We start from the raw sequence: 24,691 nt of genomic DNA on the forward strand, positions 1-24,691 counted from the left end.
GAAACAACTTGCATGCTTACGAAACGCGCATGCTGATTGGACGAAATCTCGAGAATCAGCCGATTGTCGCGTCATCTTTGGGCAATAAGGCTAACTAATAATCACACAGTAACGAAGATAGCATTCATTAGCTGAGGAAACGAGCCACTCCACTACTGACCACTAAACGAGCGCGTCAACTGCAAATCGCTTTCTCAGCTTCTTTTAGACAATAATAGACAGCGGCAAGGGCTGCTCGCGATACTAGCGTTTCCATTTGTCGTTAGCTGATGGCGCGTTAACCAGACAACAATTCACACATGCTTCAAACACGCTTACGCACCAATACGAACTCATCTAAGAGTTTACGAGTCATCTAGCAAGCCGCAAACAACTAATCAATACAAATAACGTCAATAATTGAGTAATTATTAGTTTTTTTTATACTCATAGATGACGCAACAACATGTAACGTGCAAAAATTGGTCACACTAATGGGGTGTTGTAGAAAGATCTTTGATACGATAGGTGATAGGTGGTATTATGGTCACGTGACATGCGCCGCCGCAGAAAACGTGCTTTGGCGCGTGGTGGCTGGTGCGCTCGCGGGCGCGTTCGGCGTTTCGGAATGAATTCCCCGTTAGCAACGTTAGTTCGACTGCGGGCGTGCGCCAGTAGGTTAGGTCAGGTAGGCAGCAGGCACCATTCGAGAGACACGAGGATTCTTTTTGAAGAAAGCTCGACGCTTACCTCAGGCGATGCGTTGAATAGTACAGGAGACACCAAGCTACCACAGGGCGATAACACCGGTACGAATTTTATCCAATTGTTTCCCGACCACTGATAGAACTGTTCGATCAACTGTCTTTTCTAGACGCCATGGATCCAGCGAACGTGCTGGCTGCCTTGGATCCTGTGATGACGAAGCACTGCGGATCCGGCCACTGTCTTTCGGTCTGCAAGGTCGTCTTGGGTGAGATTTGGAAATTTGTGATCGAAAACTTCGGCAGCAGCAGTCCGAGGCCAATTTATCGAGCTGTTTTTATCGATATACCGCGCATTTCCTTCGGTGATACCCGACCGCTTTGGTCAACCGTTTATAACGCAGGCGCGTTTGGGCATTTCACAATGTTTGAAAAATCGTTCTCCTAAATCTGATATTTTTCTCGCAGATGGCCAGCAGTTATGGAAGGCACAGGTTTCAGTCCTGTGGCCCAAACAACTGTCGGTCGATGCAGTGACATCCAATAAAAAAGAATCCATCACGATTGCTAGAGCCCGCATGTGTTCGGCGCTGCAGGTAGGAATTAATAAACTTGCTACACTTTAAAAGAAAAACTGTGTATTTGGGGCGTCTTTCTGGTTGCTTGCCTTTCCTTTCTCGAAAACTGCGCGTGCTACTTTCACACCAGGCGTGTGCAGTGGGGTGCAAACTTGATCGAGCGTCGCTCACAAGAAACTTAACCATATAGGTTTGTCATAATATTAATGATCTTTTGCTAATTCTGCAATGTTAATAATGTTGCTTGTAGTTTTACAAGTAGGAATGTTTATAAGAGATTGGGCCGTGCACAAGAGCAATAACATGCGCAAGAAGTTGGCAGTGGAGTTATTCTATATCTGTGTGTATGGATGAATGTTACGATCATCCTTTCTGAATGAGTGCGATGGCTAGTGCAACCAAGCTCTTTATTGGATACCTTTATGATTAGTAGGTTGCACTAATCAATGTTTCATTCTGACAGTGCATCCTATGCGGCTGCTCCCACATTCATCTTCAAAAACAGTTGCGTTTCAAGAAAATTTCCAATGACATAAATAAAAATAAATAATTTGTGTACAAGTAATTCCAGTAACATGTTTCACACAAGTGTAAAACTGCTCAGTTCAACATGCTAATGGCAAGCTTCTTGACCTCCAGTTCTCTATCAGTGTTTTGCATCGTGCCATTAAAAATGTGCTGTTTTAAAGAGCACAACTCCTGAAATGAAAGCAGCCATATTCAGCGTAAACCGCGCGCTTCAGGTTGACTCGCGCGGCGATGTGCGAGCTTTCTGATTGGCTCAAATGGTAGAGCAACCACACTGGAAAAGAGTTAGTCCCGGGTTCGAATCCCAAATCAAGACGGCACTTCTTCCTCAGCGAGGAAGCTTCGTTTCCCAGTAATCTACAAATTTCTTTCGTAGTTAATAATAATAATATCTGGGGTTTAACGTCCCAAAACCACGATATGATTATGAGAGACGCCGTAGTGGAGGGCTCTGGAAATTTCGACCACCTGGGGTTCTTTAACGTGCACCTAAATCTAAGTACACGGGCCTCAAACATGTTCGCCTCCATCGAAAATGCAGCCGCCGCGGCCGGGATTCGATCCCGCGACCTTCGGGTCAGCAGCCGATTCTTTCGTAGTTTCGCCCTACGAACGGGCAATAAACTACTTTTCCTAAATCTTCCTCAACTTCGGGGGCTGCCGCGGAACTTGCGCCACATCAACAACTTCGTGCATTTTCACATGTAGATGGCGTGCACTGACATCAGTGGAACAACCATGTTGGAGGACCAACATGGTGGGACGCGGACTTTGTGATGTCATGTTAGTGTTATCAGTACTTGGCATGCTGGTTCCTTCGTTATTCATGCACGGAGGCCCAATGACATTCCAGCGACATTGTTATCACACTGAAGCAGGTTAGTCGCCGCATGATTATACTGCCTTGATGTCATCTAAACCACCATGCTGGAGACATGTTGCGCGACCATGACGTCGCGTGCGAGCTATCAGTTCGCCTTGAACCTTCTTTTCACGGCTCAGTTTGCACTGCAAAGCAGCAAGCCTAAGACAGAGATCCTGTGGCCGAGCTCTCATTTCTCTCGCATTAAAATGTCGCTCTATCTCAATTTCTTCTAGCAGCGCATGACACTGCCTATCGCATATTAGATGCCCAGTCTGCATCACCGATTGTGGCCCTCTCTATCTTTTGCTTACAGGAGATAGGTCTGCTTGACAACATTATTAAACAAGGGCCAGCCCTAGAAGCTGCTGGCGAACCTTGTCCTCTCAGATCTTCTTCCAAAGGCACTTCACTGGTTCAAGATCCGGCCCAGAATGGGACACTGTCGCCCTTTCCATCTGAGCGGCAGCCGTGCCACAATGGTAAGCGTTTATTTATATCCGTGGTGAATACCTGAGCTGCTGTACAGACTAGTCTAAGGGCCGCACTTTCTCTTTTTCAACAATCTCGATCGGGCATGGCTTTTAATAAATGGCCTCCACTCAAAGGGGTCGGGAACCACCCCTAGGGCTTGGTAAAAGAAACATCCTGCAGAAAGCAAGACAGTATGAACAGGTAAAACAAATCTTGCAGTCGTGCGTGGCAAAGAGAGCTTACAAACGAAGCGCGAAGTTGCCATTTTATCAGGTGCCCTCTTTTCATACAGAGGCCTGCACTCACTCTCGTAAGAGCTGCTGGTGCCTGCTGTTTGGCGTCACACAACAGATAGCATGATATTGGTTAATAGCCGAAATAAATCAAGAGCGGCATTTAGATTAGATGCACTTGCCACGGGGGGTGCTGCTGCCGCACTCCATAGTCTGCTAACATTACACACTAGCGTGCACGGGAATCGCATTTTATCACGCGCTCAAGGCCATGACTCGCACTGATGGAAGTTCTTTCCCCCATGCCATCCCTCCCTGTGTCGCTTCCATTCGTGCTTGACGGGACGAGAAAACAGAGAAAGCACCTAAAGCGTGCAGAGAATCTGTGTAACTTCACTCGTTCTTAATGGATTTGAGAAATTTTTGCTGCAACAAACTCCAGTACCGAGGCCTTTGATGATTACTTGAAAAACCGGTTCAGTACCCCCCTTAACTGCTGACCCTACCTCCTGCTTTGAAACACAGAACCTCTTAGCCGCTGCGGTGGTTCAGTGGTTACACTGCTAATAATAATAATTGTTGAGTTTAACATCTTAAACCATGATAAGGTTAAGATTGATGCTGTAGTGGAGAGCTCCGGAAATTTCGACCACCTGGGGTTCTTTAACATGCACGTAAATCAAAATACATGGGCCTCAAGCGTTTTCGCCTCCATCGAAAATGCAACTGCTGCAACCAGGATTCGATCCCGCGACCGTCGAGTCAGCACTCGAGCCCCATGACCACTAGACCACCGTGGCCGATGGGTTACGCTGCTCGGCTGCTGACCCGAAAGATACGGGTTCAATCACATCCACGGCAGTCACATGTCAACGAAGGCGAAACGCTACAGGCCTGTGTGCTGCGCGATTTCGGCGTAAGTTAGAGAACCTCAGGTGGTAGAAATTATCTGAGCCCTCCACTATGGCTTCTCTTGTAGTCCAAGTTGCTTTGGGATGTTAAACCCTATAAGCCAACCCAACAACCAGAGCCTCTGAAATATGGAGGCCTTCCGCTGGTCTTTCTGGGTGAATATCCTTTTGTCACAATGCCGTATAACACAGCACGTGAACATAGGAAAGAGGGACAGAGTAGAAAAAGACAGCAGACTTCCAACTGTTCGCGTGCTGTGTTATACTTCGTCATGAACCAGAACTAACTCGCCCATGCTTCTACTCTTGTATGCTACATTCCTGTCATCACCTTTTGACATGCAGAGTACACTAAAGCCTTATTATAACAAAGTCACATCTGCCACGAAAATAACTTCGTTATATCCAGAAATTCGTTATAAACGTTTATTCGTAACACTGTAGCTATGACAAGACTATTCTTCATGTACTTCGTTATATCCGTGTTCGTTATATCGATGTTTGAGTGTAGCTTTCCCAACTTCTTTGCTGCAGGTGCGCCTCGTCCTGTTAACGTTAACAGCGGTGTGTTGTCATCGGGCTTCAAAATAGCAAAGCGCTGCCCCTTGTGTTGCCACACTGATGTCAGGCTGTCTTTCTTTTGCCACAGTTGTAAATCTGCATTTTTTTTCTTAAATTTTTTTTTGCAGGTGCGCCAATGCCACCTGCACCTACGCAGCTCCATGGTGCACAGTTACGAGAAGTGGCGGGAGGAAATGCCACGGCACCCAGTCAAAGACTGAAATCGTGGTCTCAAAAGCGGGAGCTTGGTCGATGCAAGTCCATCTTGCACAACATCTACGCACACGTCAGCAAGCTCAAGGATGACAGAAGCCTAATGCCTGTGTACCACTCAAACTTGTTCCAGGGTAAGTTATAGTAATCCGCTTCGCACAGCAGGTGCGACGCTATGGAAGCTAGTGGCCTGTCTTGTGTGTGCCTTAGCTTTTTCCTCGTTCTTGCCATGCTATAACATAATGAAGCTAGCAAGATTTCTTGCTGTAGTTACGTTCGCACCAAGAAACAGTTCAATGATTTTATCACCCATAATGTTACTTTATTTTTCATTTTCAGACTGAGTAATAAATGAAGATGCTTTGTGCCTTAGAAATCAACAAACCCCGCTATTTAAATGGTCGTAGATAGGTTTTTCTGGATCGTGTCACGTCTCTTTTTGTGTCGTGGCCTCCGCGATTAGTTCCAGTAGCACACAGCTGGAGGCAGTCGCGGAAGCCACGTTTACGACGAAAAGCAAGCGCGAGACGCGTTGAGTTACACATTTTGCCAATTGAACTTGAGGCATAGCTTCCACAACGTTGCACCTGATGTCTGAAACCGACTACAGTTAAAGTGAAACTGAAATGAGGTATGTGTTAGGAAGACACTATGATATTAACCCTTTGCAGTCCGAAGCCCTTTCCCAGCTTCCGCCTATTCTGGTCCGAAAGTAAAAGACTCAAAGCTCAAGTTCAAGTTTACTTACTCTCTTACAGATGGTGCATAATGTAGTTAGGAAACGCACGCGTGAAACAACCGCAAAAGAACTTGTCCAGCAGTGTCCGACCACAGACCGCTGCGGCCATGTAGCGTTGTCGGGCAGGGGCCGACAACGAACCGGAAAGGGTTAAGGGAGCACCGACAAATTTATTATTCTTTATAGCATTGAAGGGGAGCCTCAATCCACTTTCAGTCTAGAAACTGCTCAGTCTAGAACACTGCTCAGTCTAGAACATTGCTCAGTCTAGGCACTGCTCAACATGTCCTTTGGAATGTTCATCTACATTAGTCTCACAACTCTCTTCAATGTAGGACAAGCCAGTCGTACTAGACTTCTCGAATTGCAAGGAAGCCAGTTAAATTCACTGTTCTAGCATAGTATCTCTTTCCTTTGTATGAAAAAATTTGTCTGATTATTAGGGGTGTGCGAATATTCGAAATTTCGAATATTTTTCGAATAGTGTTTGCTATTCGATTCGATTAGCACTGAAATTTTACTATTCGAACTATTCAAACTTCCCAAAGACAAATGCTGTCAACGTCCAATTGAAAGTGACCCCTTCAGATTTTCAATATGCTTCACCTCATTACACTCTCGTATTGCGGCAAAGCTGCCTTTCAAGCTCCGCTACGGTCGAACTTAGTCAAGAGACAAAGTCCGGTTGGAAGTGGTCCCTAGATTTTCAATATGCTTCACCTCCTCACACCCCCGTATTGCGGCAAAGCTGCCTTTCAAGGTCCGTTACGGTCGAACTTAGTCAAGAGACAGTCAACGTCCGTTTGGAAGTGGTCCCTAGATTTTGAATATGCTTCACCTCATCACACCCCTGTATTGCGGCAAAGCTGCCTTTCAAGCTCCGCTACGGTCGCAAATGTATTAACTCAAGAAAACGCTGGTTCCAATATGGAGATGAAAGATGTGGCAGAGTTGGGCGCTCAATTAATGCTGTTTTGGACCTGAAATTTGGGCAAGAAGTCCGAAAAATCGGACGCCGAAGCTTTTTAGCATCCAAAATTTCAGATGTTCTTATATATCGACGTCTACGAGGCAGATTTGGAACTACGGTCTTGAAGGGAGCACACCCTTGTCCGCCACATCAGTTGTGGTTCCACGTAAGTTCACAGAGGATGAGAGGCTGAGGAAATGGCATCTTTGCCTATCATGTGTAAAGTGTTGTCAGCAGCACTTTGGTTGCACCAAATCTTGTTTAGGGATTCTCTGCAACTTAGGATTCTCACATATTTAGGGATTCTCTGCAACTTTTTCTGTAATTTCACTTCGAATTATGCGAAAAATGTTTGAGAAATGTTCGCAAATTATTCGAAATTATTCGAATTCGCTTCGCACCCAAAATTTTGCTATTCACACAGCTCTACTGAATATATAAAGGGAACTTTAATAAAATTGGAACGGCAGAAAAACGGGACATCAAGTTAGAGACAGGCTTATAGAATTGTATGTATCTGCTCATTTAAGCACCGTAAACCGAAAGAAAGATTCATACAACAAAGATCCAAACAGCTTTGGTTGAGGAACTTTGATCAAACGGTGTTAGGCCAACTTTTGCACTTGGCCCTGCAACGAAATTTCACTTTGGCTTGGCTAAATCCGTCGAGCGACTGATATCTAACACTGAAGCGGGAATGCAGAAGGGCTAGTAATGTATAGTTTGTTGGTTTGCGGCCTTCAAACGACAGCTGAGCAGGTGACTCGCGCAGCACATGCTTTTTCACTTTGACGTTGCTTCGAGCACATTGCCTCCGGGATGCTTGAGCGACCCCACATCTCGGAGGTCATGCTGGGGAGCCGCACATTCTAGATTGTGCCTTTGTCATGTGTGATGATCGTAGCTTTGCGCACAAGAGTGGTGCAGGGAAGAGCCTCCCGCCTCAATCATTTAAGAGGGAGGTGCAAAGTCTGTCCCATACTTCTACTTTCTCAAACCTGTCCCATCATTGTTTAAAGGGGCTCTGCAACACTTTTTCAGCATGGTCAGAAAACATTGCTGATCGGTAGTCGAGGCTCCCGAGAACACGCGAGCCAAACATAGCGCAGCACGCAGCCTGGTATTTACATTTCTCAAAATCAGCTAGAAATCGCTTGCTTTTCTCTTGACACTTGACAAATGATGCCATAAAGCCAAATTACTGCGCCATATAACCAAAGTGCACGGCCGTTGGCTGATTTGATCATCGTGAGCTGCATAGTTCCTGTGGCGACCGTGGGATGTTGCCACGTGCCCACGCGCATGCTCGTGATCACACTGAAAGTAAGCTGTGCGTTCGAATAAAAAATGAAAAGAAAGTGCTCAAGGTCATGACGCGCTGACGAAGGGACGCATCTTCTTGCCCCGTTATCATCCCCCTCCCTGTGTAGCTTTCAGCATGCTCGCTTGTATGAGAGGAGAGAGAAAACACTTAAAGGCTTGTAGGAAATTCCTCTAACTCCACTCGTACTTGACGGATTCTAAAAATTTTCACGGCAGTCGATTCGCGAGACAATAAGCTTTTTTAACGAAGCCATTAGATGATTACTCGGAAAAATGTTGCACAGCAAGGTTATGGCCACGCAGGTTTTTGATGATAATAGCAGCCGAAGTTGCCTGATGTTGCATTCCAAGGACTGCTTACTTCCCCGGGGGAAGTCTTTACGCCCGAAAAGCCAGGGACCAAGGGCAGGTCATTGTGAGAAGTATGTCATGGCTTCATTTTAAGTTTTTCATCCTATGTGAAGTATGACGTCTTTTGGATTCGACTAAAAGGGGAGGGGGGGCTGCAAAGGACCTTTGCACCCCCCCCCCCTCAGAGCCGTATATTCCCTTTGGGAGAGTTCGGAGCTCTTTTGATCTTGTCGCCAGTCTGGCTACAGCCCGCTTCCGCGCCGCCGACGCCATTTCGTGCCGAGGTTTCTCGTGATGCTGTACCCGTGACGTCGCTGTCGGCATTTATGCTTCCTCTGTGACCGACCTGGTGTGTCTTTGCTGCTGTTCGTGCACGTGTCGGCTGCGTGGAACATCGTGGACCTGCACGGACGTCGCAATGGGAGCTTGCAGCGCAGTAGCCCGCGGCGGCGGGAGTTGGCGACGCTAGGTTTGTCACGTTACGTTGACGCGAAAACAGAGCACTCTATACTCCCACTTGCGCGACGCACTACGTCGCCTTGACGCATGCGCAATTGAGCGCACTTGGCGTCCCTTCTTCACGTAGAGACACAGACGCAGTTCAGTCTGGATAACGTCGACGGCGTGGAATGCAGCATGTCGCATCTCGCGCCGGCTGCAGCCGGGGCGCGTTGACGGACGCTGGGCGCGTCAGTCGCATCGCGTGTTGGCCTATAGAGTGCTGCACATTTGTTAGCGTAGCGTCACTGTGCCGAGCGTGCACGCGCGTCGACGTTACGCTGGAGTATATCAGCCCCTTAACTCGCTGAAGAAAGGGTTCGCCAGAGACGGAGCGTTGCGCGCGCACGCCAACGCGAGCTTACAGTGCCGCGGCACAAAATGGCTGGCGGACAGCGCCGCCGCTAAATTTGGATGGTTGTTGGCTCCGCCCCTCCGCCGAACTCTCCGAAGGAATATATGGCTCTGCCCCCCCTCATTGGGGACCCCTGCGCATGCCTATGGTCATGATAACGAGGCATTGTGTTTGCACTTAGCTATCATATGTGGCTATTCTTATGAGCTCATATTTCAGTCAAAACCTAAAGATTTCAACACAGCCTGCTCTGTGGCGTCTACACTGCGCAGTTGGCCTTTAAACGCACTTTCGTGCACTTTTCAGACAACGTTGCTCACTGGACGTCGAAGGTCGTGGTAAGGTGGCCGCGCGACTTGGTGTACGAAGGAAGTGCCCGGAACAAATCCGAAGCGGAGGCATTGGCTGCCAAAGCCCTAATCCAATATCTCGTGACAAAAGGACACGTTGACAGTGACCTGAGCCCGAAGACCGCTTCAGACCAAGAAGTGCGACGCCACAAAAGCCAGCGGATCGCTCCGGTTTCGGTAGTCCTGCCCGAAGCCTCGGTCCACAAAATGCAAGAGCTGCTGACGGAGTTCGAGGCAAGTGCTGACTGCGGCCTGGAGGAATGCGCACTGTACAGTTGTGAACAATATGAGAATGAACACTGAAATTACCTTTTAAAAGTCATAGTGGCTAAATGCAGTTGGCAAGCAAAAACTTTTTTTTTTCAGCATATTGTTTTTTTTCTCTCATATTGGTCACGACTGTACTTGAAGGTGTAGTGTATACGGATAACTTTTACATGTTTTCGTCATAACTTTTACTTGTTTTCGTCAGTCAAACAACGAAGCGGACAAGTTTCCTGCAGAACTACGTTTCTTAATCCGAGCTTACGGGCTCACAGCTCGTATGATGGCTTTCGCACTTCGCAGAGGGTTCTTGCCAATGGTGCACTGTCACACATGATAATAACATTCTTCAAATGTTCTAAAGGTTTCAGACAGCTAAATCACAATGTGGCTTAGCATTATCCAATCCTAGCAGAACTGAATTTTCGGTCGTTACTATCGTTCTACTGCCTAAAATATGTGCTGATTATGGAAACAAAGCATTGTTTTCTCATTTCTTTTTGGAGTTCCCTCACACCTGAATTGAAAGGAATAATTCGTATTTATTGTTTAACTGCTGTGTTCCAATGTTTGCGCACAGCATCTTTTTTTACGCTGTTCAAGCTAACAACAGAAATATTTCATGTTGTCTTTGTTAAATACAATATATCCCGTTTTTTAAAAACTATTATTATTAATATTATTATTACATGTTCCCTAAATATTAGGGGTGTGCGCATATTTGAAAACCTCACATAACGATTTAGAAGAATTGATGTCTGGGCAAGTTGGAATTGGTTATGGAATCTTCGAAACGGGCGGCGCAAAAACAAGGACAAAGGAAAGACTACACACCAAGGCAAAGCTAACTTTTGAAATCCTCAAGGCACGGGAGCGGCGGTGGCTTCTGTTAAAATGTGCAATTTGAGTGAAAGATTGAGATTTCGAAGAGTTTCAGCGTTCAAAACTTCAGACATCATGTGGTGTGTAGTCTTTCCTTTGTCCTTTTTTTTGCGCCGCACAGTCTACCGTAGAATTGACGGTAGACTGTGTTGTAGCTAATTTCGATATAACATTGCGCAGTTGTAGTTGGCCAGATTCCACACATTTACTGAGCACGAGCGTGAATGCATGACCAACCAGGCCACACAAGAGCTGTAAGAAAAGTTTTTCTCTACAGTGGACCTGTTCAGCTTTTCGTTAGGCCATTTCGCGTCACCAGAATACTCAAGCAGCTCCTAGCATAGCATAAAAAAAAATTTTGGATCGAACCCAGGCCGTCTGTGCGACAGGCAGGTGTTCTACCACGGAGCCACGCCAGTGCTTGACGCTGTTTCAGAAAAAGAAACCTATACATGCGTCATGTAGTGCATGTTGGAAAAGGGTAGTGAGGGTGAGGAGCGATGTGAGGGTGAGAAGAAAGGGAAGGAGTGGGTGTGCGCCACAGGAAATGGGTGTGTGCCAAGCAGTTCATATCATAGCATAGTCATGCGTAGTATAAGTATAGCAAGGGGTAGGGAATGGGAAGTGAGGATGAGGAGTGATGTAAGGGGGAGTAGGAATGCGCCACATAAAAAAAGATAGACAGATGATAGAAGAAGATGACAAAAGAAGTCGATCTGCGTTTGCTGGGTTGTGGCGCTTGCTTGCCAATCCAAGTCAAGCCTACGTTTTCTAGGGAAGGCCGCCCAGCTCTGCTGTTCATTCAGGCTTGGCACCGCCACTACGAAGCTGCCCTAAGTTCTGTTTGTTTGTTTTCAGGCTCTCGTGGCCAGTGCGCCACGCCTTCACAACGATGATCGCGAGGACGAGGCCACCTACGCTGACGAGTTGCTGAACAATGCGGGAGGTGGGGACAGAGAGTTGCACGACATCATGACCGGCCGATTGCTCAGGTCACCGAACGGCTGCAATACCCGCAGGGACCGTGAGCTTTTGTCCAAGGCTGAGAAGTCTTGGCTCTACAAGACCACGTACACCTACCAGCGGGCGAGGACAGAACTTCCAATCTTTCCCTACAGGTAATGCGCTGGAAACCTGGGTGTATGTCTAGCCAATGTGTAGACACCCTGAAAGGCCAGCTGTGGAGAAACTTCACCTTTGTTAAAGGGACACTACAGAGAAAAAGCGATATTTCTCATATTAGTAAATTACTTTTTCAAGATTCCAAAATTTTCAAGATTTTGATTTTGGAAGAAAACAATTGGTAAACGAGAAAACGCGCAAAAGAAAATGCGGGTGGCGGCGCTGCCTTGAAATTTCTGCACCAATCACCGTGATGTCATATATTTTGACATGTGCTAGGTCCTACGTAGTTTCTAATTGGTAAAAGTAAAGTACATTGTCCTCTGAAGGTGCCACAGACTTAACATCCTACCAAGTTTCAGGAAATTTCGTTGAGCCAACGTCGCTGAAATACGAAAAATACACCTTGAAATTCATGACCTCATATGTGGCGATTTCAGTGCAATATTTAAAAATTAAACTTTGACCTTGAATTTATCCTCTATTATAAGCCTATGATGGTGAAATTAAAGTTCTCAGAGTACAGTCTATCAATCTAAACCGATTCGTTGTTTCACTTTGGTGTCCCTTTATGTTTGTTGCAAGTGGGCAGCATGCACAGTCGCAGTAACTGGGCAATTTGCATAATTGTTCACTGGTAACTTAAAGGGGCCCTGCAACACTTTTCGAAGTAATCATTGGATGACTTCATTAAAAAGAGTTTATTGGCTTGCAAATCGATTACCAAAAATGACATTTCAAAATTCCTCAAGTATGAGTGGAGTTACAGGGATTTGTCGAATGCTTTAAGAGCTTTCTCTCTCTTTTCGTACCAGCGAGCATGCTGAAAGCTACGCGGGGGGAGGGGGGGTATAACAAGGGGGCAAAATGTTACGTCCGTTTATCAGCATGCGTTGTGACATTAAGCACTTTCCTTTTTCTTTGAACGCATGGATTACTTTCTGTGTGATCGCGATTGTGCTGGTGTAATTCCATACTACTTGTAATTCTAGCCCTACAAACTGCGGCGCAGGCAAGCCACGGCATCAAACAGTGGCTATGGTTACCTTGCAGCTCGCGATGCTCAGGTCAACCATTGGCTGGGGTCTTTGTCTTTATGAAGCGGTCATTTTGGATTATGGCATCATTTGTTGAGAATAGAGCAAGCGATTTCTACTGACATGAGAATTAATTGTGAATACCAGGTCGCATGCTGCGCTATAATGTTTGGCTCGCATGTTCTGTCCTCTGTTCTCAGGAGCCTCGACTACCGATAAGCAGCTCAGAAAGCGTTGAAGGTCACGTTTAATGGGACACTAAACGCAAATGTTAAGCCGGCGTGATTTGTTGAACTAGCATTCCAGAAACCTCATAGTGCTTGTTTCATGCCAAGGAAATGCTTAGTTTGAAAGAAAATCGCGTTCTAGTGGTCCGCGCATTATTAGCGCAATTCAAACCGCCCGCTCTTTACTGCCCGACAGCTGGAGCAGCGGAGCACAGCCCGGCGAATACAGAACTTGCATTATTCTTAAGGGTAATGTGAAGGTCTGAATTGCATGATTCGAAATGCACAGTTTGCATTTTACTTTGTCATAGAATGCACTGAAATGTTCTTTTTTGTCGTGGATAGTATGAGTACTGGTGATTAATTGTACTGAAGCGTAATTGGGCTAGTGTTCCAGGATGTCCCTTTGATGGTGCGAATTGTGTCCTACATTTACATTAATTTCCCAATTACTAAAGTACTGCTGTGTGTAATATTGACGTTTTAGATGTCATTGACCTTTCTCTATGACCTAAAATGTTAATTGTCTTTAGTGTCCCCTTAACAAGCATGACGTTAGGCTACAGTGTTAATTCTGGTGACGTCACGCACCAGTTGGGCTCGTTGTGACATCAGCTACCAAAACATACAAAATGGCCGCTCGTGCATCACCAATGGAGCCACGGAGTGGAGCAGCCATGGAAATTAACGACGTCTTGAGTGAGCACATGACGAGAAGATCATACCTTGTCGTGACATGAGGGTACAGTGGGAATCTAAACTGGCTATTAAAAACACGACGTAAGTAACTTAGAATAATAGAGAGCTGAGCGAGTTGGTAAGTCCCTTTCAGCTGCGGCCGTTTCTACGTAGGACAGATGCCCCCCTGCATTAACCAAAGATTATTGGAACATAAGAGATCGCTAACCGGAGGCTCACCTTCCAATCTATCTTTACATTGCAGAGATTGTAAGCGCACGCCAAAATTTGGTGAATGCGCAGTGTTGCACCAGCATAGAAATGAAGAAACGCGCCTGATGATCGAAGCATGGCATATCAAGAATAGTGGTAGCACACACGTGAGCCAACCATCGATTAACTTGCATAGAGATGAAATGCCTTAACAGTTATCTTCCACGTAGACCCCCACGCGTGCCGGGTTGATAGGTTTGCATATTGCATGGGCATGCGCAGATAAGTTTTCGTGCCTTCTTTCTTTTCCGCCGTTGTGCGTCTAGTCGGCGTTTGTGGTGTCCTGACTTCTTTCTTGTGTCTGTGTTTGCACGCCCTGGCTTTTTAGAACGTAAGTAACTTTTCAGGGTGCACTCACGCCTACCAGCACATTTTCTAGGTTCTTGATGCTTGGCCTTTCATTTGACGCAAGAAAAGTACAACTGAAAATCTGCGTGTCAATACCCCTTTAACGTATGCTCCGGCACACAAAAAGCACTCAACATGCGTTTTCACGCTGCAGGGAAGAGATATTGAGCACCATCAATCGGAGTCGAGTGGTTGTAATCTGCGGCGAGACTGGGTCGGGCAAGACCACACAGGTGCCCCAGTTCATTTTCGAGGACCAAGTGCGCGAGGGAGCAGGCTCTCTCTGTAACATTGTGATCACCCAGCCCAGGAGATTCGCAGCCATCTCCATGGCAAAGCGGGTAGCTACGGAGCGGAGAGAAGAGGTCAGTAAGCTTGTGTTTCACTTCCATGTTTTCTACTAATAGCTTGTTGAAGGGGGAACTTCTCTCTGAAATTTAACCCTTTCAGGCATGACCAATGAAGGACTGTCCATAATTGTGTCAGCATTACACATTAGGCAGTTTCAGAATAGCGTATACAAAGCTTTGCGTTAGCGTTTGTCATGACTGCGCGTGCGTCATACGCTATCCTCTTGCGGGCCCCCGTTAAGTGACTGAAATGGTGGGCGACCGCAATGAATGCCACCTTTCCATGTGCTGCCTATTATTTCAAACCACTCTATATTCTATTTTAGCAAAAATAATGCCATAATGTGCCAATTTGTGTAGTAATTAATCTTAAATTGTAATTAATACCTACCTAGGCTGAAGTCATCCATGTTCTGTTTTTTCATAAGTAGAATCAAATCTCAGGCTAGAAGTATACAGTCAAACCTCGTTAATACGTACCCGCTTTAAACGTACTAACGGTTAAAACGTAGTTGCGACGAATCCCCGACCGAGTCCCATAGAGCCCAATGCATTCGCTGACCGCTTAAGCCGTAGTGGTTCGCCCTATGCCTACCGGTTAGTGCGTACCCTGCGTACCGCGATAACTTTTTGTGCCATAATATTTTACTGCGCCGCTCAACTTCCCGATGCCAGAATGTGCCGCCAAAGGTCTTCCGCCTTTTTGAGAAGTGCGCAGATCAGTCGATCCCCGATTCCGACTTCCGCGCGATTGCGGCGACGCCTTTGCGGGTAAGCATCGGGAAAGAACGAAGGCGAGGTGGCGGCCACCGACGAATGCGCCGACATGACTTATCGCCGACAACCTTATCACAATAAGTATCTTCAGCTATCTGCTCGGGCACGCGTGCGGCGCAGCGCTACTTTTTAAGCCTACTGCACGCTTTTATTAGGCGACAACCTGAACGCGCTGGGCCGCCGATCGCTGCCGCTTCGTTGTGCGCGGCCGTCTTCAAGGCTGAAGTTGAATTAATGGCACAAATGCTCGGGCAGGGACGAAGAACTTCAGCCATGTACCAACTAGCCCGACAGCAAACGCTACTAAGCCGTCATCAGGCGCGCACCGCTTTGTAGAAGCGAAAGCAGATCGCTGTTGCGTAGTTAGCGTTGCGGGTCGCGGGCGCCGAGAAACCTTGCTGCATTGACGCTATCACACTAAACGCACGTGTACGATACAGCAAGCGTAGCGCGGTTGTAACCATACTGCACGCTTTTATTAGGCGACCACCCAAAGCGCCTCCGTCCGCTGCCAGGACCGATAGAGCATCGCGGAGTGCGCATCGCTTGCATGAAGCTCGTCATCGCTGCGTTAACCGAACAAGCTGCTCGCCGCATCTGTGCACGATCTGGAGCGAAGTGGTTACGAACAACATTCCCACGATAAATGCGCGCGTGCGGCACAGCAAGCGGCCCGGTAGTGACGGCGTGAGCCGAGTAGGCGACGCGCTGCACGCAACTAGCCGGGAGACGATCGGCGCCACGCGGCCGTACCGCGTTTCACTGGAACTGTGTCAGTTTTCGTTTAGTAGCAGATCGCGGTTAGACACACGCACATATACCGCGGAAAGCAGACACTGTCCGTTCTGTCGCTACGTCGGTCACTGCGTTGACCGCGTATCCCGGACCCTGCAATAGTTTCGAAATGCTCTTCGGCGTCGCCACTACGCGCTATCGGGCGGTCGTGCGAGTGTGGCAGGATCTTTTCACCACTTTGGCAAAAAGAAAGAAAAGGCTTTGCCGTGGATACTTTAGGCAATATTTGCTGTGGCACTCTATTTATTTGCTGGCGGCGATGGCGTACGCTAGGAGATGCAAATTTGTACTTGGTGTTTAATGCGTACTACCGTTTAGTGCGTAGTTATGCCGCGTTCCCGGCAGGTACGTATTAACGAGGTTTCACTGTAGTGTAACTTCATTTTCGGCTCTATTCATTTCTAGCAAAGAAAAGTTGGTACAGTCGAACACGGATATATCGAACTCGAAGGGGATCGTGAATTAGTTCGATGTATGAAAAATTCGACATAAAAAAATACAGGCCCCGAGACCTTGCCAGTGGCAGACAATCACCTACAATCGGCGCATTCAAGAATGACAACTAATTGCACACACACGATGCAACAGAATGTTTTATTTGCGCGAAAAAAAATCGCTTATCTTGGCCTGCTTCTTTGTCTTCGAAATGAAGTTGAAGACGCTGGCCTCGATCTTATCAAGGCTGTCCAGGTGCGACAGCGTGGTTCCCTCCATGTCGCCGCAAAAACGGCGAATCGAGCCGAACGGTGCCGCCACTTCAGCGGCGGAGTATGCGCGTGTAACCACCGCCTTGTCCAGACGATCTTCGTCGCCACTTGAGCTGTCGGCCTGGGTATCCTGGGTTCCTGCAACCGCAGCTACAATGTACTCGTCAGCGAGGCTCGTAACAGCCTGAACATTGCAGTCCGCTTCCTCAAAATCGTCCGCAGACACTTCGGGTGGAACGGCAGCCGGGAAGAGGGACGACAACTCGTGAAATGTGTCATCTATGCACTTGTCACCGTCTTCACTGGTTTCCGCAAGTTCCGCCATCACGAAGCCTGCCTTCGGGAAGCAGTTGGCACTGCGTCCGTCTTCACGTCTCGCCAGGTGCCCGTCACCATTTGAATGGCGCCAAGCAGGTCAACCTTCAGCCCACCTTGAAGGACTTGATGGTGCCCTGGTCGAGCAGTTGCAGCTTCGCTTTCGTGTTGGCCAGCAGAAACTTCAGCTCGGTGTTTTTTGAGCTTGCAGGAGAGCACGCATGCAAAAGAGGAATGCGGTGGTATGCGACAACCCACGGAAGTGAACTCCGCCAACAAATCGCTTGCGATCAGTCGCGAAGGCGGCGATGGCCACCCGGGCGCCCGGGCTACCTGCGAGGGCAGCAGCGATGTATGAAAGGCGCGAGCTGTGGTTGGCTGAGCAAATACGAAAGGGGCGGGCTGTGGTTGGCTGATGAAAACTCACAAAATAGCAACAAAAAAAAAAGAAAAGGTGAAAGGAGGAGCCCGCCAACTCCTTCGTTCCTGCTCTCCGAGCCGACGGTAACGCGGAGCGTGTAGGAGAAAGAGAGAGGGGGAAAAAAGCTGTTCCACAAGTTGAAGAACGCGCCCAGCAGGAGTAAAGTCCGAGCCCTCTCGCCCTCACTTTTTTCGAGCGTTTTGGGTGTCGGCTGAGGCGCGGTGCCGCGAAGGTCGTGGGGCTCAGCGAGTGCCGAAGCGCGCCTTCCAGCTCGCGAGGCGTTCGATATATCTGATGACGGGTAAAAATTACAAAGGATATTCAAGGGGATAATTTACGAGTTCGTTATAGCCGAAAATTCGATATATGTGGGTTCGATATATCCGTGTTCGAATGTACTTCTGATGTGGCTCGCGGAAAGCGGCGTGTCGAACGACTCGTTGAACATGTTATTGTCTTTGGCAAACTCATCGTATGTAACAGTGCACTGCAAAATGAAGTTATGAAGATTCAGATGAAAAAAGTTCCATTTCCAGCTAGATTATTGAATCCAAAATCTTTCCTGCTGGAAGGACTTCGGTTTTGATAATTCGGCTGTAGCATTATAACTCGGCTCGAAATTAATGAATGTCCACCTGGAATATGGCCGAATTCCAGTCGGAAACTGACAAAAAATTCCCGTGGACCACATCAATCCACATCAAGCTGAATTATCGAACGACAGTCTTTCCGGATGGAAAGCTTCCATTTCAATAATTCAGCTGGAAATTGGACTTTTTTCATCTCAGGCCACATTTATTATGCAGGAGGTTCAGTTCATCGAAACCTCAGTGTATCTTGCTTTTTCTTACCCACATTCAACACAACTACCAAAAACAAGTTATGTGCACAAATGTGCATAACGTGCCTCTAAGAGTTAAAATAAAAATTCTTGATAGATGTCAATAAAACTTGCCAAGTTTATGCATATTTGCATGCAGATTTTAAATACGAAACTTTCCTAACATGCACATGATTCAAAGTAGTATATGCCTATTAGAAGCGTATCTTGGAAAGTCCTTCTAGGACAGTGCCTCCCATGATCATAGAATGTCAGTTTGCCAATTTCAGGGATGCAACAGCTGCGCCAATTGCGCCAATTTGATACAATTCCTTATTTTTGCGCCAAGCTGAGCCAAAACCGTGAAATTGGTTAAAATTGCGCCACGCTGCACCAAAATGCCCGACCAGCTTAAAATTTTCTCAGTTGCGCAAGATTGAGCAAGAAATGGAGGCCGCGTTGGTCATCTGCAGTGTGGGCATCGTCATCCAATACAGACGCGCAGACCCTAACCCCTCGCAAAAGAAAAAATAAGTCAGTTTCACCGCATGGACGAAGCAATGAATGCAATAGCAACAAATTGTAATGTTGTACGAAGTGAGGCTGGCAGCAAACTCTTTTGTATCCGATCTCGCGTAACTCTACAAAACGTTGGTGTAAGAGAATACGGCCGCTCCAGGGAAAGACGCTCTTTCTGCACAGTGTCTTCGCATTGAGAGCGCGGCATGTAGCAGGATATACGAGCCGCCCGCTGATGGCTGCCAGCGCTCGCGCCAGCGATTGCGACTGCGGCCTTAGAATCAAAGTTCACAGTTGCTACTCGAGCGACAGCCCCCCCCCCCCCCGCCCCTTTCTCGCGTCTTTTCATGCTCGTTGAAGATGGGCGGGGCGTTTCCTCTATGCTTTGATGGCAGGCTTCCCGAGCGGAGTAGTGTTATCGCATACGCCCTCCGAGTAACGGAGATGGGCTGGCTCGTTTGATATCTGCTTCAGTTGCATTCGTCACCCGCATTCGCGCGCTTTCACCCGCGGTAGAACATACTATGCACAGGGATATGTTATCAATTTGGACTTTATACGGGAGATGACGGCAAATCTCATCGAAAGTGTCCGTATATTTGCTATCGCATTAGAAAAGGACAGTACTTCTCAAATTTCCTGATGCTTATTTTATTGCGTGCAGAACGCTTTTTATTTACGCCACTTTTGCCGCAGTACACTGGTGTCCTGCGGAAAAGCATACTGAGATTTAGAAGGGGCTATTAGTACTAGCTGTCAGGGACACAGCACATTTTGTTCCTTAATTACTCATTCGTGCACGCGCCGTGTAATTACGAGTACTAGTATGATCGCTTACGTCTAAAAAATTATTGGCAATCATTTGGAGCTGCTGTGTATGGCGTTTCTGCGGCCTTGTGAAGCAATAGACAAAAGCGCATGCCAGTTTTCTTGTTTCGCTACCCCCACTTGCTCCTGCTTTACGAACCTCCCAAATTTCCATGTTGCCAGGTTCGCAGGTCCACATTAGCATTTCCAGTGCCTGTCGAATTATTTGACAGGTCCTGCAAATGCTAATGTGGACTTAGTCATTTTTCGCACTGTGGGGTGGCTCAACACACTCCTTTTATTAAAATAGCAGTGTTCACGTGCACTGTGTGCGAATTAGCTGATGTTGAATGGTTTTTACATATTTTTGTTTGCTTTTCTAAAAATAAGCCTTCTTTGTTATACTGCTCCAAATTTGGATTTTTGTGCTCCAAAAGCAACATTTTGGTGCTCCAAAAATTGCTTCAAATTTTATTTCGGCTGTTGCATCCCTGCAATTTGCTTAGCCAAGGCTGTGTCAAACAAGCAAAAGTTGATGACATTTTTTTTCACAGACTAACGTTGCAAGATGCTCGCATGGATAAATGGCTTTTGACATGCCCATTTGCTAGCGTACTCTGTCTGAGAAATGCAGATGTGGAACGGCCTTTCATTTTTATTCCAGTTTTTGAGATGAGAAACCCAGGTTCTGGTGCATCTTTGTGAATCTCGTTCAGAAAGCTTTCTAGTTTAAAAAAAAACAACCTAAGTTTGATTAGCTGATGTCAAAATCCATGATGTTGCAACAAGGCAGTGCGAGAAATTAACGAACTTGCGGCACCCTTAGCATTTACACTAAAACCTCGATATAATGAACTTAGATATAATGAATTATTGGTTATAATAGAGTAAATAAGGAATAATCCTGTTGTAGATTGTGTTATGAGTACTATACGTTTATGGTGTATTTTTGGATATAATGAAGTTATCATGATAGCATTAAAGAGTTCATTTAGCAGAAGTTGTGGTGTCGGTGTTGGCATCCTTGGTTCTGAGCAAAAAAAACTGCATTATCCGTGAACGCAAAATTCACGATAAACACAAATAAATGAATAATAAAAATGTTTGGTTCGAGTGAGAATTGAACCCATGCCTTCTGCATGGCAAGGAGATGTTCTACCGCAGAGCTACACCATTTCCTTGGAACTATTTCCGAAGAAACCCTATATGAATGCCATATGTGAGGAGTCTCCTTAACGCATGTAATATTGCGTGGCAGAAGTGTAGAACCACACTAGGCATCAAAACATGGGAATTGTGCAACGAGTTGGTGGTGTAAAAGCCCACCCATTATAGCACGCTTAGGTATAATTAATCATCATCTGCAACAGCATCAACAAAGCGCGCAGGTGCGCGTGTTACCTTACGGACGCATAGATACTTCAAGAATTTGGAAAAGGAAGAATTATGGCATAGGGGGCATTTCGCAATTGTGCTTGCAGTAAGCATTCTAGAATAGATTGAAATGGTCAATGTTACGTGCACAGACGTCTGTGGCATGGTAAAGGTGTCCACCGAGAAGCGAGGCTAGGCTAGCAATTGAGAAGGCCAGGCTAGCAATTGAATTACGCTATCGCGTTCTACTCTTGAAGGCGAAGCTCAAGCATCCTCCGCAAGTTTTTTTTGTCAGACGCGACTTCGTTATAATAGGCTTTGAGTGTAGTTAGTTTCCACTGTGCTTTCTCACTTATCACACCTTTTCGTCCACTTTAGTTCCTTTCAATTTAAGTGAGAATCATTACACTACGGTTAAGAAAACACAAATAATCTCCCTTGGCTTTCCTTGACCTAATTGTCTGGTTTCGTTAGCTTTCCTCGCAGTAGTGGCTTTGTTTTTGTGGCTGCCGTTTTCTTGTTTCGGCGATGCATTGGTGGTCAAATAAAATTCAAGTGTTCATTGGTGGAATCCTAATCAGCACTACCAAACTAATAAACTTGGGGCCATCCAAAACAAAGTAGCCTGCTTCATCACTGGAAGGTATTCATGGGTCTATAACAAAACAGCTATTAAGACCTCATTAAAATTACCTGCACCAGAGAAGTGTAGGCTTATCGCACTGCTCCCTCATTTCCACAGGCTTTATTTCGGTGATTCATCGTTCTTACCGTCACCGATTAAACCAGCTCACCGCATTTTTTCACGCGTGGATCACGCATACAAATTACTACCCATGTGTTGCACATATACTACCTTCGTGACTCACCACTGTTTCTTGCAATTTATCATTGGAACAAACTACCAAGCGATGTAACTGTGCGTGATCATGACTCATTGGTTGACATATTGAAGCAGATGTGAAATGTAGATTTGTAAAATTTTGTAGCTTTCTTTTGTTGAGTTTAACTTCAATAATAGGTACCTGTATTATTTCATGCCTTGTTTCGTGCCTGTCTTAGTACCATATTTACTCAATTGTAACGCGACCATGATTGTAACGCAACGGGCGACTTTTCATTGCGTCGAGGAAGCAAAAAAAAAAAGGTATTTTGGTATTTGATCGTAACGCGAGGGTCGAGTTTCGGTAGCAAAAATCTTGAAAACAAACTTGCATTACATTCGAGTAAATACGGTACTACATTGCATTAACATGTTTTATTTGTATGCGGTCTTGTGCTTTTCAGACTCCTTTTTTGATCCGTTTATTTATTTGTGAACATACCCAACAGTATTGTAACTACCCCATCCCCTCATGTAATGCCCACATAGGCCCTTGGGTACATCAATAAATAAATAAATGCAAATGTATGTGAACTGCGCTTAACATTAACCCCCCCCCCACCCCCCATCAATTCTTTCGATTCCACAGTTGAGCGACACCGTTGGCTACCAGGTGCGATTATCTAAGCGGCTGCTGGCAACACGTGGAGGCATGCTCTTCTGCACAGTGGGCATCCTGCTGCGCCACTTGCAACACAACGGCGACCTGCAAGGAGTCTCGCATGTCATCGTTGATGAGGTGCATGAACGCGACGTTCGCACGGACTTCCTACTTGCTCTCCTTCGGGAGTTGCTGTCATCAAACACCAGTCTCAAGGTAGGTTTTTTTGTTTTTTTTACAGAGGTGCTGTCTTAATCTGTCCTGCGTTGTCGTCGTTGTAGTCATAGTACAGTATACAGTGCAGACCACTTATAACGTAACCGCATATAGTGCGGGACCGGTTATAATGTGGTCTTTTTCGACTCCCGTTTACCCTCCCATAGAACCGCATGTATACGCATACCGCTTATTGTGCAGTCCTCCAATATGAAATACCGTTTATAATGCGGTTGCGGGAAAATATTTCTAACAAACGCGGCAGCGAGTGCGGTTCTCAAAGGTGGTACGCCGCTGGGGAGGGAGCGACGAGGTCGTTACGAAGGGCGAGGGCACGCACACTGAACGAACGAGGGGCGGAGGGAGGAAAAAGACCGCGGCAGCGCTGTGCGGGCTCGCCGAGTGGGGAAGGATGGTGGTTGCCTAGGCGACGGAGTAGCCTTTGCACCGGCGGCGGCAAGGCTCCGCGGCCGCTTGCCGGCAGCGCGTTCCGCGTGGAATGCGTGGAACGTACGATCGCGTCCTCATCAAGTGCGCAGGGGTGAGACAGCTGCGCATATTGCGCATTTTTGATACGATTCCGTTTTCCTGCGCCAAGCTGCTTCGAAAGCATAAAAATTGCAAAAATTGCGCCGAACTGCGCCGAAACGACCCCGCAAGCAAGAATTTTCAAGCCTGCATCAGTTTCAGCATGGGAAAACGTAACTTTAGAAGCAGCGCCAGGGATACGTTCGCAGAACATGTTAACGCGCCCAAGCGTGTCCTCTACACGCCTTTGTAATGGAGGCTTCCATAGTGCTGTGGTAATCGCCTCTGAGTGGTTGTAAATACAGTCAACTGCCGATATTTCGGACTCCCTAGGGACCGCGAAATCGTCCGAAAAATCGGGCAGTCCGAAAAAACAAATTCATGCTTTTTTATTCCGCTTAAGCGGTCAAATCGCCACAGCCACGTCCGAAATAGCTTTAATGCCTCCCAGTACAATTATCAGGCATTTTAGTGCGCGCCCAGGCTCTCGCAAATACATTCGGTACCTGCCGCGAACCCCGCTTAACTACGTACGTGCCAACCGCCACTTTTACATCTCGTGATGAGCGCCGCTGATAACAGCAAAACGCGGAATAAATTACGGCTATCTCGCATGCAGCGTTTCTAAACGATGACGCAGAACACAAAGACTGTGGCGGAAGAGCGGACGACTCGTCCGGCATTCCCCGATGCGTGTGCGCATATGCGCACACACATCGCCGAATCGCCGCTGATACGCAGCATTTGCTGCCGTATCAAGCCGATTGTTTCTAGTTGTGTGCAGTACATCGCCAACTAAACTGACGCCGTCACTTTACTGTTGCTGTATCGTACGCACGCATTTGTCATGAAAGGGTTCGTGATGCGCACTTAGTTCTTGACCGCACACGGGCGCGGCAATGGCGAGCTGGTTTCGTCCGCGAAGGCAACGCGTCTATGCGGCGCACTTAGCGGTCTCGCACAAAGAGGCAGCAGGAATGGCGGCGCAGCGCATTTGGGCTCTCGCCTATTAAATGCGTGCAGTACGCATGCACCGACAATTGGGCGAGTTGGTACAGATGCATGGCTTCAGAACGGCGCAACAAGGAAGACGTGTGATCTTTCGTCTTTTCGTCTTC

General features: G+C 46.9%; 1 protein-coding gene across 1 annotated transcript in view; it reads left to right on the forward strand.

Annotated features, from left to right (window-relative positions):
• Positions 1 to 569: 569 nt before the first annotated feature.
• LOC119407261 (ATP-dependent DNA/RNA helicase DHX36) overlaps positions 570 to 24,691 on the forward strand; it is a 62,905-nt gene continuing 38,783 nt past the window's right edge. Inside the window, exons 1-9 of the mRNA XM_037674147.2 lie at positions 570 to 788; positions 854 to 952; positions 1,152 to 1,279; positions 2,968 to 3,133; positions 4,959 to 5,177; positions 9,586 to 9,863; positions 11,634 to 11,893; positions 14,615 to 14,825; positions 22,818 to 23,045. Coding sequence (XP_037530075.1) covers positions 608 to 788; positions 854 to 952; positions 1,152 to 1,279; positions 2,968 to 3,133; positions 4,959 to 5,177; positions 9,586 to 9,863; positions 11,634 to 11,893; positions 14,615 to 14,825; positions 22,818 to 23,045 — 1,770 coding nt within the window. The 5' untranslated portion in view covers positions 570 to 607. The remainder of the gene's footprint in view (positions 789 to 853; positions 953 to 1,151; positions 1,280 to 2,967; positions 3,134 to 4,958; positions 5,178 to 9,585; positions 9,864 to 11,633; positions 11,894 to 14,614; positions 14,826 to 22,817; positions 23,046 to 24,691) is intronic.

Source organism: Rhipicephalus sanguineus, chromosome 10 (genome assembly GCF_013339695.2).
Source record: "Rhipicephalus sanguineus isolate Rsan-2018 chromosome 10, BIME_Rsan_1.4, whole genome shotgun sequence".
Classification (NCBI taxonomy): Eukaryota; Metazoa; Arthropoda; class Arachnida; order Ixodida; family Ixodidae; genus Rhipicephalus; species Rhipicephalus sanguineus.